The sequence below is a fragment of the Leptonychotes weddellii genome, chromosome 12 (genome assembly GCF_054177405.1).
Source record: "Leptonychotes weddellii isolate Sample4059 chromosome 12, ASM5417740v2, whole genome shotgun sequence".
Lineage (NCBI taxonomy): Eukaryota > Metazoa > Chordata > Mammalia > Carnivora > Phocidae > Leptonychotes > Leptonychotes weddellii.
The window spans coordinates 14,158,656-14,171,203 of NC_138380.1; the positions used below are offsets into that span (position 1 = coordinate 14,158,656).

Consider the following 12,548-nt stretch of genomic DNA (forward strand, 5'->3'; position numbering starts at 1 on the left):
GTTTGTACCAACATGTTCGGTGCAGTGAGCCGCTCTTAAGTGTTTGGGGGAATTGGGGAACCCTCTTGAAATCCAAGTTTCTAGATGCCAGCCAAGGGTCAACCTTGTAAGCAGGCCTTGTAAGGAGAGCAGTCTCCAGCCTGCTGCATTAAGTCCTCTGCACTTGGAATGATTGTTAGCACTTCAGTTGCTGAGAAAGGGGTATTGATGGAGCAATGTTTCAAAATTCAGGGGAGTCTGATATTAAGTCATGTTTCTGGAAGTGAGGTTTGAGTTGGGGACAAAAGAAGAGGATTCAAGGAGGAACCACAGAGCCCAGAGGGCTGAAAGTGGTCCTGGTCTTCTGTCACGTGCAGGAGATAAGAGAAGCAGATGGAGAACATGAGTGTGTTTTAGGAACCCAAGAGAAGGGAGAGGCTCAAAATGGAAGAAGTCCTCCATTGTACAATGCTATAGATCGGTAGGAATCCTGGGGACTGCAAAAAAGTGCCATTAGGAATTCTTATAGTAATGTGTAAATTGATTTTTTTTCTTAAAATGATCTGTACACATTAAAGTAAGACTTTTCCAGCCAGCACTTTAATAGCTTCCCTGCCCATCGCATCTTTGTTTTCTTTTGATCACTTTACAAAATCCCTATTTCAATTTTTTTTTGTCATTGTCTTGCATTAGTTTATTTGGGTTTAGATGTCACAGGCAGGTAGAAATGGATGAGCTTTGGTAAGGCTAAACAAAATTCTTTGAGTATTACTGCCTACTTCTCTCTGGTAATTATTTAAGGACAACAGTCGCCAAAAAGCATCTCTTCCGTTCTTGATGGAAAAGTAATTCTGTTTGTTCATTTAAGAGGATTGTGTTTGCTCTTCCATTAATCTCATTGCTGCTTGCTAGTGAAGAATGAAAATTGAAAACTGCTTGTTTTGAGTCCCAAGGGGATGGTGAAAGTGTTTGAATTTCCTACAACACCCTTGGACTCTTCCCAGACCTTGACTTCTAGGTCCTAACACTGATACTTAATTTCTCTTTTTGTGGGTTCTCAGATGTTAACATTGTGCAGCCCCTCTGAGATGGATGCCCAGCCTTACAAAGAACCACATGACCCAATAGCGGCTTTGCCTTTGCTTATAATAAAATCCTATCTGAACCACATTTATTTGGGGAAAAGAAACAATTCTTTTTGTGGCTGACTTTGAGTAGTTAGTGGCACAGAAAATACTGGTGCCTCCTCTCATGATCCAGATGTTTCAGGAGTGGGAAGTTCTTGGATGGCAGAGGGTGGAGGACATAAGTGCTGAATGTGGCATTTGCAGTCCCTTGAGTTACCTTGAGTGGTAGGGCCACTTTTGGCCTTACTTGCTTCATTGGACTTCAGGAGGTCAAATGCGTGCTGTGATTGAAGTGGTTTTAAATTCTCTATCTCTTGTCCTAACATCCCAGGGCTTCCAGCAAAAATTCTCCTTCCACAGTAAAGAGATTGTGGCTATCAGCTGTTCCTGGTGCAAGCAGGCGGTAAGTTTGGGGACAAAATGAAACAAAATGGGCTTATGTTTTATCACAGTAGACTTATGTCATTACCCAAGTTGCTGTCTATAAGTGGAAGGTTATTCTAATTTATGTATTATTTCTCTCATGTAGGATCCTTGAAGGAAGAAAGATTAAAACTATAGAACTATAGCCTATATGACCTGGAAGAAACTATAGAGATCAATTAACCCCTTCATTTATATACACTGAAGCCTAGGATCAGAGACTGGGAAATCCTCCCCTGGTTCTAACCTGGGCCTAGAATCAAGGACTTCTCACCCCATAGACTGTATTTCTTCCACAACACTAGATTGTTGATAACTCCTCTATGGTTGGAAGTTGCAACATTAGATAATCCCTCTAACACCAGAATCCAGCCATGTTGGTTCTTGTTTTTGATGTGGGTGACTTTCTTACGGGGTGCTGTTGGGGTAAGGCATGGTCTCGTATCCTTCTTTAGGCTTGGATATTGTTATAGCTGTGTGTATACTCATTGAAATGTAACTCTTCTTTACATTTGAGCATATATATTCATTAGGATCCAATGGTAGTTTCCCTGTTTTCCTCTTTTATCTATCCTTTGTCCATTTTTTAACACCTCTCTTCCAATCAGGTGGTTCATTTTCTTGTTTGCTTATGCACCTGTTTTGTTTTGTTTTTTTTTAACCAGACAGTGCTAACTCATGGGTTGACAGACTATGGCCCATAGACCAAATCTGACTGCTGCCTGTTCTTATAAATACCATTTTATTGGAACACAGCCATGCCCATCCATTTATATATTGTCCATGGCTTCTTTCAGGTTACAACAGCAGAGTTGAGTAGTTGCAACAGGGAAAGTATGGCCCCCTTAAAGCTAAACTATTTACTATGTGGGCCTTTTATAGAAAAAGTTTGTGGACCCCTGCTCTAATCTCCCAGTTCACCTACTTTGTTGAATGACTATATAATTGGGACGTAGAGTTCACTCATTGCACAGCCAGCCTGAAAAGAAAGGGCTGTGGTGTTCCAGGTAATTTAAGGGTCTACAGGAAGACTTCAGCCCTCTACACACATCAGACTTAACTAGCCAAAACAGCCCACAGGGCAGGAGCAGATACATTTAGTTGAAACACATAAAATTGACATTTTTGTGGGTCAAAACCTTTTGAATTTGGGGAATCTTATAAAGTTTGACCTAACCTCTCTGGCATAATTTCCCTAGGCACCCAAGTATCAGGAGAACCTACTGTTGCTAGGTAGGGATGCATTTGTCTGGAAAGCTCATTGCTCACTGTATCCCTATCCTGCCACATTTTCTAGGCATTTCCATCTCCCGTCAGTTAGTTTTTACACAAATAATCTCTGTGCTTCTGTTCAAGAACATGCTCACAAATGTAAGGTCATCCTAGTTCTTGAATGAAACTATACCAGCAAAGCAGTATATCCACCTGGAGAGAAAGAAGCTAATTCAGGTTCCAGTTGTCCCTGACAGTATCTGTGCTGCTAGTTCCCCTGATCTGTTGAGGCCCCCACCTGTGGGAGAGCATCACTGGTGGTTTGAGCTCCTATAGACTTCGTCTGCTCCACCCCTGTGCTACCAGGCTGTGATGAGATGGGTTATCCAGGGTCCGTTAATTTGGGAACTCACTCCCACTTTACATGGCGCACATGTTCTCTTGTCATTAATTCATAGTCCAGTTGAATCACATTGTAGGTGATTTTGTAAGAATTAAAGATACAAAACATTTTGAGACAAATTACACCAGTGATATATTTTAACCCTCCAGGTAATCCCTTCTAGGATATCTGATGTCAAACAAGTGCTGTCTATAGGCACTTTCTGCAGCAGGGAAAAAAAATGGGTTCAAGAGCTGGTTTTTGGGGCTTTAGGCTCTGACTCCACCTTGTAAAAGTTAGGCACTTTTGGACATAACTCTTAGTCTGTGGGATTGGCGATTACTCGGCTATAAATTGACAGTTGAAATGGGTCATCTTGGGGGATCTTGACCATTTTAGAAATGCACTGAACATCCATTTAGGGATTTATTTGAATTGCTTAAAAGAAAGTCAATTTTGGGGGCACCTGGGTGGCTCAGTCGTTAAGCGTCTGCCTTCGGCTCAGGTCATGGTCCCAGGGTCCTGGGATCAAGCCCCGCATCGGGCTCCCCACTCCGCGGGAGGCCTGCTTCTTCCTCTCCCACTCCCCCTGCTTGTGTTCCCTCTCTCGCTGTATCTCTCTCTGTCAAATAAATAAAATCTTTAAAAAAAAAAAAGAGAAAAAGTCAATTTTTGAAGAAGGTATTCAAATAATATTTTCTAGTATGTCACTGTTTGCAGATCACAAATAACTGGTCATAGGGGAAATTACTGACTTATTTTGCATTCATACCTAATTAGTAATTGCTATGGGATCATGTGAGGATAGGCAGAAATGAAGACAAATTCCCTCTGTGACATAATTGGGGTGGCCATATTTGCCAGGTTTCCTGAGACAGTCCTAATTTATGTTTGTTGTTCCAACATAATTATTAGCAGTGCTCCCTTTCATTCTTAAAATTGTTCCCATTAAGATGACAATGTATGGTTCCACTAAGTATAATACAGTAGAAACAGATGTTAAAGTTTTTAAAAATCACTGATTAAAACTTCAAGGCCCACAATTATTGTGTAATGTGGATTTTGTTTACTAGGAAAAAATTGTTACCACACATCATTATCATTTTACACACAAAAGATGATGGTCACTCAGTCCATTGGTACAGAGCTAAACCACTAATCCTGAGGTATTGTTATGATCATCAGTTACATTTACTTTCTTCCTTTCAAAAACAGGAAGCCTTTTAGACTTACCAAGTGTAGTTAGGGTCATTGTATTTTTTAGCAGCCCCAGACAAATCCAGCAGAGGCAATCTCTTCGTTACCTCTTGCATTAAGAACTCTCTAGAACAGACCTGCTGCTTCTTTCCTGGGTTTCCTAAACTAGAGGGACTACCTGGGTTGGATTTACACCTATGATTAGAAAAAAGAGGGACAGGTGAGAGAACCTGCCTTTCTGCTTGCCTTCATTGCCTCCCCAGCATTATCCCATATCAAGTCTGTGACAAGTGCAAGTCAAGTGCAACAAAATTATATCCAGGGTTAGGATTAATAGAACCCTCCGAGACCTCGTTATATAAATATCCCATTAAAAGCTTACAAAGTTTTAGCTGGCCTTGACCTACAAGATTGATTTCTTTATCAGTTTGTAAAGTGGAATGAGTTCCAAATCTGGTCTCTCAGTTCCGGGGCTGTTTGGGTGGTGATAAGGAGCATGTGTCTTCCATGTCTGCGAGGCTGGGTGAGTGCCTGTGTGCGCATGTTCTTAATTCCTTCTTGCTTTAGTGGTGCCCTTGGCCCAGGATTGTTTATTGGCCTTTTTTTCTCCTCAGTTTCACAATAAGGTGACCTGCTTCATGCTGCATCAAATTGAGGAACCCTGCTCCCTGGGGGCTCACGCTGCTGTTATTGTCCCGCCCACCTGGATCATTAAGGTGAAGAAACCTCAGGTAACTTCTGGGCCCCTGGTGCTGCTGGGCCAGTGCAGAGAAAAAGGAACTGCTGCTTCTTGCTTTTCTTGCCCTGACTCTTTTTTGGGTTCCGAAAATCTCTGCTCTCTCATCCCCACAGCCCCATGCTTAGCTTCCCCAGTTCATTCCATTAGCCCATCACTTTACTGCAGTTGGGCTCTCTCATGGAACCAGCCTCCCGTTCCTGAAGAAATCCGAGTTCCACAGCAGGAATGGTTCCTTCCCCTTTATGTGCTAATGGTACTCACTTTGGGTGTTCTCCTAAGTTCGTTAAAGACTAGTAGTGGGTGCAGCTAATTCTTACACACCTCTCTTCTCTTCCAGCCTGGGCATCCCCAGGGAGTGAAGGTGAGGGCAAACTGTGCAGGCTTCATTGTTTGGTTGAGCTTACCACCACTTCCAACCTGAACGGCAGACTGTGGGTCATGACCTTCCTAAATACACAAGGCCTGCCCAGAGAGCAACACTCTTTTCTTAAGGCAAAGTAGAATTTATCCTCTTAATATCTAATCTCATTCTGTATTCAGTTCTTGTTGTACATTCTGTCCTAGAGCATCTCTGCAATATGCCACGAAACCATAGGGGTTTCTCAAGAAGGTCGTAATCTTTGATAGCCAAATTTCTATGTTCGTACCATACATCTTAGACCTTGAGCTCCAAGTTATGGGATGGCAGACTTGTAATGCTATGGTGGGAAAGATGATACCTCTCCTAGAGATGCAGCTACCGTACGATGGCCTATTGAATGTAATATCTTTAAAAGATATGGCAGTCCTACTTTATACGGTCTTCAAAATCATCATGCAGTTTATTCTCACTGATTCAGTTGTATTTAAAAAACTGGTGGGTCAAGGACACTGTTTTGCTTTGTGTGTTTTTACATATAGTTCAGCTTCTGTTAATGAGTAACATTTAGTAATAAGCTTTCCTAGTTACAGTCCACAAAAGCCCTTGGGAAATCTCTTCCAGAGGCAAGTGCAGTATCTATACATTAAAAAATGGAGAGTCTAGCTTTTTCATCTTACATTTTAGAGCTGTTAAATGAGTGGCCCAAGGTGATAGCAAGTGTAGTACTGCATTTGAAATTCAAGTACCAATTCCAATTTACTGTTAATTTAAAATCTCTAACCTTTTTACTTCTTTGGTTCCCCAACCCCTAAAATTCAGTAATCTTTCTAAGAGTGTTATATTAAATATTCAGTTAAATCAACATGTTTTCGCTGAAAACTTTGATGGTAATAAGAAAGCTCCTAGGCATTATGATGTAATGCATGATCCTTGTTCTGAAGAACTGTGTAGTTTTCTTAAGGAAAGATCAGGGAGAATCTCATGAAGGAGGTGAATTTTACTCTACTTCTTTAAAGATGGGTGGGATTTAGATCGATGGAGAAGAGAGGAAATAGCAGGCAGGAGAATGGCATGAGCAAGGGTGCTGTGTCCAAAATTATATTCATGAAGCTGTGAGACTAGTTTACACTACATGGGTGGTAGTGTATTTCTGTGACGTTGCTTTCAAAGGAATGGGGTAGCAGATTGTTCACTCTTAGTTCTAAGACTGATCAGTGAGTTTGGGAGCTATGCTTCTAATGCATCTATCATAAACTTGTCCATCAGCCTTTCACCATTTTATCCATTGAAGATTATTACCTAAATCTGTTATATTAGGAGTTACCAAGAGGTGGTTTTCCCAATTTTTACTCTTCTTTATTTTCCTGCTGGTAATAAGGGAACTAAAAAATAAAGCCAATACATGACAGATGCTTGAGTATTTACCTTTATTTGTAAATTTTCAGAATAATAAGTTGGTACCTTAGCAACGTTATTAGTTGGCTAAGGGTGGTGGTGGTGGTTTTCAGAGAGTATCATTATGAATTGTCAACTTACCTTATGTGATATATAAAAATCCATCGGCATCATTTTTTTATATTCATATTGTTTTATCTTTGACCAGTTAGACCCCCTTTCAGATGGCTCTTGTCTCCATTTTTCATGAGCCATGAGGGTTTTGATGCCTTCCTTGGTTTCAGGAATCATACCATGTTCCAGGATCATCTTATGCATTTCCTGCCCATACCTGGAAGCAGCCATTTCTCTGAGGAATCTTGGTTACTTTTAATGGCGGATGGTATTACAGTTCACAGTCTGGATGCTAAAGTCCATATTGATTTCATCACACACACGTCTTTTTATTGTCCTTCTCTGATTCAGAAAGTACTAATTAAGAATAAGAAAAACTAACACATATTGAATGCTTTTATATGTATCAGGAAATATTTTAAGTACTTTACATTCAGTATCTCATTTTACCATCAAGTGACCTCTGAGGCAGGTATCCTATTCCCACGTTGTAGCTGAGGAAAGTGAGAATTAAAGTCAAATAAATTACCTGGGGCCATATAGTTATTAAATAGTTTGAGGTGACATTTGAACCTAGGAATTCTGATTCTGGAAACCAAGTTCTTAATGATATGTCCTGCTGCCTCACTGTCTTACTATAGCAAGCCTTGCTGAGTCACATATCTTTAAAAATTTTGTAGTCCCTCCTCCTATGGGCCCCCAAAAGAAATAATTTAATTAATTAAATTCCATTTGAAAGCCAGTATATGATGATCATGTGGGACAATACAGTTGTTAAGAGTTCTAGCTCATGAACGATAGACTCTGAAAAACAAACTGAGGGTTCTAGAGGGGAGGGGGGTGGGAGGATGGGTTAGCCTGGTGATGGGTATTAGGGAGGGCACGTTCTGCATGGAGCACTGGGTGTTATGCACAAACAATGAATCATGGAACACTACATCTAAAACTAATGATGTAATGTATGGTGATTAACATAACAATAAAAAATTAAAAAAAAAAAAGACTTCTAGCTCATGAGCCAGACTGCCTAGATTCTTAAACTTGCTCTGCTGTTTAATGACTTGTATAATCTCAAAGAATTTAAACTCTTCAGCTTCTCATCTGCAAAGTGTAAATAATACTAGTACCTAATTATAGGGTTTTCATGAGGACTAATGAACTAAAAAAAATAAAAATAAAGCACATAAAACAGAACCTAGCTCATTGTAAAACTCAAAGTTTAGCTCTTGTTATTTTCCTTGTTGAGTACAGGGTATCAAATGAAGTTCTACATCAACAGATGAAAAACAATAACAGAAGTTATTGTTCCCTGAGCCATCTGTATTACACTGAGAGAATAAGGGGAGAGAAGGATTCTCATGGGGAAAGAGGCAGAGTAGGGGCCACAGCCTGGTGTTGGGTGTGCTCTCAAGTGGCATCTCAACCTACACCACTGTAGTGGGATTGTGTGTTCACTAGCATGATCTTTATCCCATGGCAGAGAGTTAAGAGCTATTCATTTACTGAATTGAAGAACTGAAGAAGACACGGTGAGCATCCACAACCAGAAAGTGAAAGGAGGTAGAGAATCCTGCAGAACAGGGAGAGGCCTCTCATAGCACAGAGTTTCATTATGAAAAATGGAAAGAAAAATAGGGAAGTCATCAGTGTTAAATTCTCTATGCATTACAAAATAACAAGGATTGAGAAGAGTCTTTGTGTTTGGCTCTAGAGCATTGATGACCATCAAAACTATAGTTTGTAGAGTGTGGGTGGCAAGCTGTTAGTGATGACGTGGAAGCAGTGAGATTCAAGAATTCACTGGAGACATGGAGAAAGGCTAAAAAAAGAATGTGGAAATTAGATGGAGAACAGCAGACAAAATGTGTTTCCTACTTGTAGAATTTATGTATATTTTTTTCTGTGTATTTCTGTATGCGAGGACACTGCTTAAAAACAAGAAGATATTCTTAACTGCATGAAGTAGACATTTAACTCCATTCACAGATGCCATTCGATGCAGCAGGAGGCCCACAGATGAAACAGATGTTCATTTGATGTCCACAAAGAATATCCTCCTTATGGGAGGAAATTGATACAACAGACTAAATCCCTGGGCAGGAAGTTCGTGGATTCTGGAAAAGGAATTCAGCCACATATAAATCCTTAATAAAAAAGAGTGGTCTTCAAGTATCTGGAAGGTTTGCCTTGGTCGTCAGCTTTTAGGATGGATATACACAGGGTGGTGAGAGGAGGATGCCTCACAGGTTGGTTGGACCAGCCATGGTCTGTGAGAGGCTAACACTTCTAAGGCATTGAGGGGTGAGTGTGACCCAAGATGTAGGAATGAGGTAGAAACATGAAGAACTGAGCAATTTTGGTGGTGGAGATCATTGTAGGCTAAACAGAAAATGCTGTTTGTGCTTGGTCTTGAAGGATGTGAGGGGACTCACTGGGAAGACAGATGAAGAAGAACAACACAAGTTTATTGAACATTCTGAGAACAACTGTTAAGGTGGATCACCAAATAAAGTCAGCTTTATTTGTGATGCTTGTGTCTAAAAAATGACTCTAAAGAGAAAGAAACCTACTTGAGTGTATAATGGTCAGGAAAAGCAGGTTGTAAAGAGGTGGAATTAAGTCATATATTTTCCGTATTTGTTAAAAGTTCGCTGGTTCTGAGTAGATCATTGCTCTGGGACCAGCTGTGTAAAGCTTGGATGGTAAGGGGAACCAGGGCTGGTCTGGATGATTTGCTGGGTTTCATCACCAAATTATTTGGAGAGACCTAGAAAATAAAAGATGATGAAATTTAGATGACAGTCCAGAATTAAAAGAGAACCAAATTTTAAGAATCAAGCACAAATCTGTTCATATATTTAAAGGCAAAGTTATATTTAATGTTACAGATGTCAGTGTTTCTCCTCTGGACTGAAAATGTTAGAGGATAATATTTTGACTGTATAAATAAGTTAAAGATGTTGAAATAGTAGTGCGAGTGCTTGGAGCTGATGGAGAAAGACCCACGATATGTGAATTTTTGTGGGGTCAAGTTATAGGAGACTAGAGGTGTGTGTTTTTAATAAATGACGTCACTCTGAATGTAATACTTTAAAACCTGGCTTTCCTAGGTTAAAAAAAATATTGGGGAGAAGCCTGTATTAATACATCTAGATTTAACTCCTTTTTAAACTGATATATATATATATATATATATTCCATACTATAAATATGTTTATTTAGCCAATTCCCTACTGGTGGAAATTTATATTGGTTCTAATGGTCTACTTACAAAAATGCTGCAATCAACTCCTTCCTAGCCCATGTGGGCTCTCTCCATGTTAGTCCTTATTCCTTATAATTGGATAATGTGAAAATGCTGGAGACCCAGGATATATAATACCTAGGATCAAACATATCTCTCAAAATTGCTCCAGCCATTTCCTTTGGTCAATTCTAAAGGTTAGGCAATACTTGCTATGATTTAACCAAATATGCCTGAGAAATGGCAGAGACCCTGTCCTTATCTTTTGGAAGTAGTTTTCTTTATTTCTCTGCTTGCCTATCCTCAGAACAACTTTTGTCCCAATGGTGCAGCTAGAGCAGGGCAGCATGAGAACACTCACTAGTAGACGAAGTCCATGCCTCTCCTACCACCCATCAGAGTTTTTTCCGGTATACAATGGGGGAAGGCTTCATTTGGGATGATGAAGTGTGAGATATCTTCTCTTTAGAGCTGTTGTTATAACCAGTCCTTTGTGATCCCATAACCTGGGAAAAGCCCTAAAGAATATTAAGAAGTAGTTAAGTTTTATTCCCAGTTGAGTGATTTACCCATAGGCATTTTTTTTTAACAGCCCAGGAAGGGGTCCTGACTATGATAGAGACTTTGTTGGTAGGATTATTTCTGTAGTAAAGTAGTACTACCCCAATACCTGGTCCAAAAAAACAGAAGGCCTTTATCTATTCTTAGGATTTGAACATAACAGTGGGCACAAAATGTACAGGGGGCAAATGTTGTTAGAGTCTGAAAAATGCAAAAATCCACATGAGGGTACAACATTTCACTGTTGGGATGGTGTTCAGCTTGTGAAGCAAACCCTTTATATGACTGAGTTAGCTGCCCTTGATAACAGGGATGCTCTGTTGTAGAACACAGCACAAGTATTATTAATGGTTTCTTGAATAATACCACAGCAAGTCTACAAAATAACTTCTTGGAATAATTTTTATGTTCTTGAAAATCATGCTCTTTTAATTCTCACAACAAGACTGACCCAGGCGGGGTGAGCAATATCTTAGATTAGCAAGACTAGCTGACTCGTCTTGTCATGGCTGAAACACAACCCAAATATGCTTCCACATCCATCTGTTCCTCATTGGATAATGATACCTTCTAAAAGGAGTTCTCTGTTGAGACCAAGATACATATTTACACATGAACAGAAGGAAGCCTCGAGAATTTTGAGGTGTGCTGTGAAATCCCATACTGCTTATCTTTTGCTATTTGACTATAGGGCTGTAAGCTTACTCCGAGCTCACATAGAAGCATCCAGGGACTGTAAGTCAACCACTGTGCTTCATCTGAGCCCTCTTCTTGTTCTGTAAAATAAGGAAGACCTCAAGGGCATTGGGCTCCATGAGGCTCAGAAGCCTTCGTATTTGCTACATCTGTGTGAAAAAGGCCATTTTTGTATGTCTGTTCCCTATTAGAGTTGAGTTTCTTGCCTGCTCTGTTTTCAGACATCAAGCCTTCTTTGGATGTGCTTTTCTAACTCTGTTTCCCAAACATGCTTGATTAGCAGAATTGCCTGAAAGAACTGGGATTTCTGTGATCAGGCAAGTTTAGGGAACGATCTTAGCCCGATCCATTAGACTTATCTCTTAGAGCTTAGTTATTGAGTCTTGCCGGGAACCGAGGCCTATCGTGTGTTCCTGAAAGCACTTGGCTCCCTGCGTGGCTCTTGGCAATAAATGAACTAAAACAACAAAGAAGTTAGGAGACAAGCATTCACTTCCGAAAGATCCTTTCCAAAATCAGGAAGGACTCAGTAAGTGTTGTGAATTATAATATTGATTCATTTCAACAATGATTTGAGTGCATACTATGGGCCAGGCATTGGTGCTCGGTGCTGGGGATATACAGCTGTGAACGAAGCAACTAACGTTTATGGAAGCGCTTATCATGGGCCGAGACCAAGCTAACTGCTTCACATACCTTTCCTCCTTTTAACTTCACAACTATCCTGTGAGGTAGGTATTATCACCTTCATCTTAAAATTAAGACACTGTTATTTCAAAAGCTTGACTGACTTGGGCAAGGTCACAGATCTCATAACGGGAAGACCCAGAATTACCACCCAATGTGTCCGATTCCATAGCTCATGCTCCTTATCCCATTGAAATGATGCTTTCGTGCAGTATGTACGTCCCCTCACTTTTCCCTTTGACTTCAGAGGCTCTCAACTCTGGCTGCACACTAGAATTGCCTGGGGAGCTTTTAAAAGGTACCTTTGCCTTGGCCTCACTCCAAACAAAGAATTTTCGGGAGTCCACATATTTGCATTTTTAAAAGAGCTCCGGGTGAGGCCAACGTGTAGTGATGGGTTAAGAACCACTCAGTATCATTAATTGCCATCC

General features: G+C 40.3%; 1 protein-coding gene across 2 annotated transcripts in view; it reads left to right on the forward strand.

Moving 5' to 3' along the window:
- DGKI (diacylglycerol kinase iota) overlaps positions 1 to 12,548 on the forward strand; it is a 426,631-nt gene that overhangs the window by 204,387 nt on the left and 209,696 nt on the right. For both annotated transcript variants that reach the window (XM_081800028.1, XM_081800027.1), the window contains exons 7-8: positions 1,438 to 1,509; positions 4,935 to 5,051. In XM_081800028.1, coding sequence (XP_081656154.1) covers positions 1,438 to 1,509; positions 4,935 to 5,051 — 189 coding nt within the window. The remainder of the gene's footprint in view (positions 1 to 1,437; positions 1,510 to 4,934; positions 5,052 to 12,548) is intronic.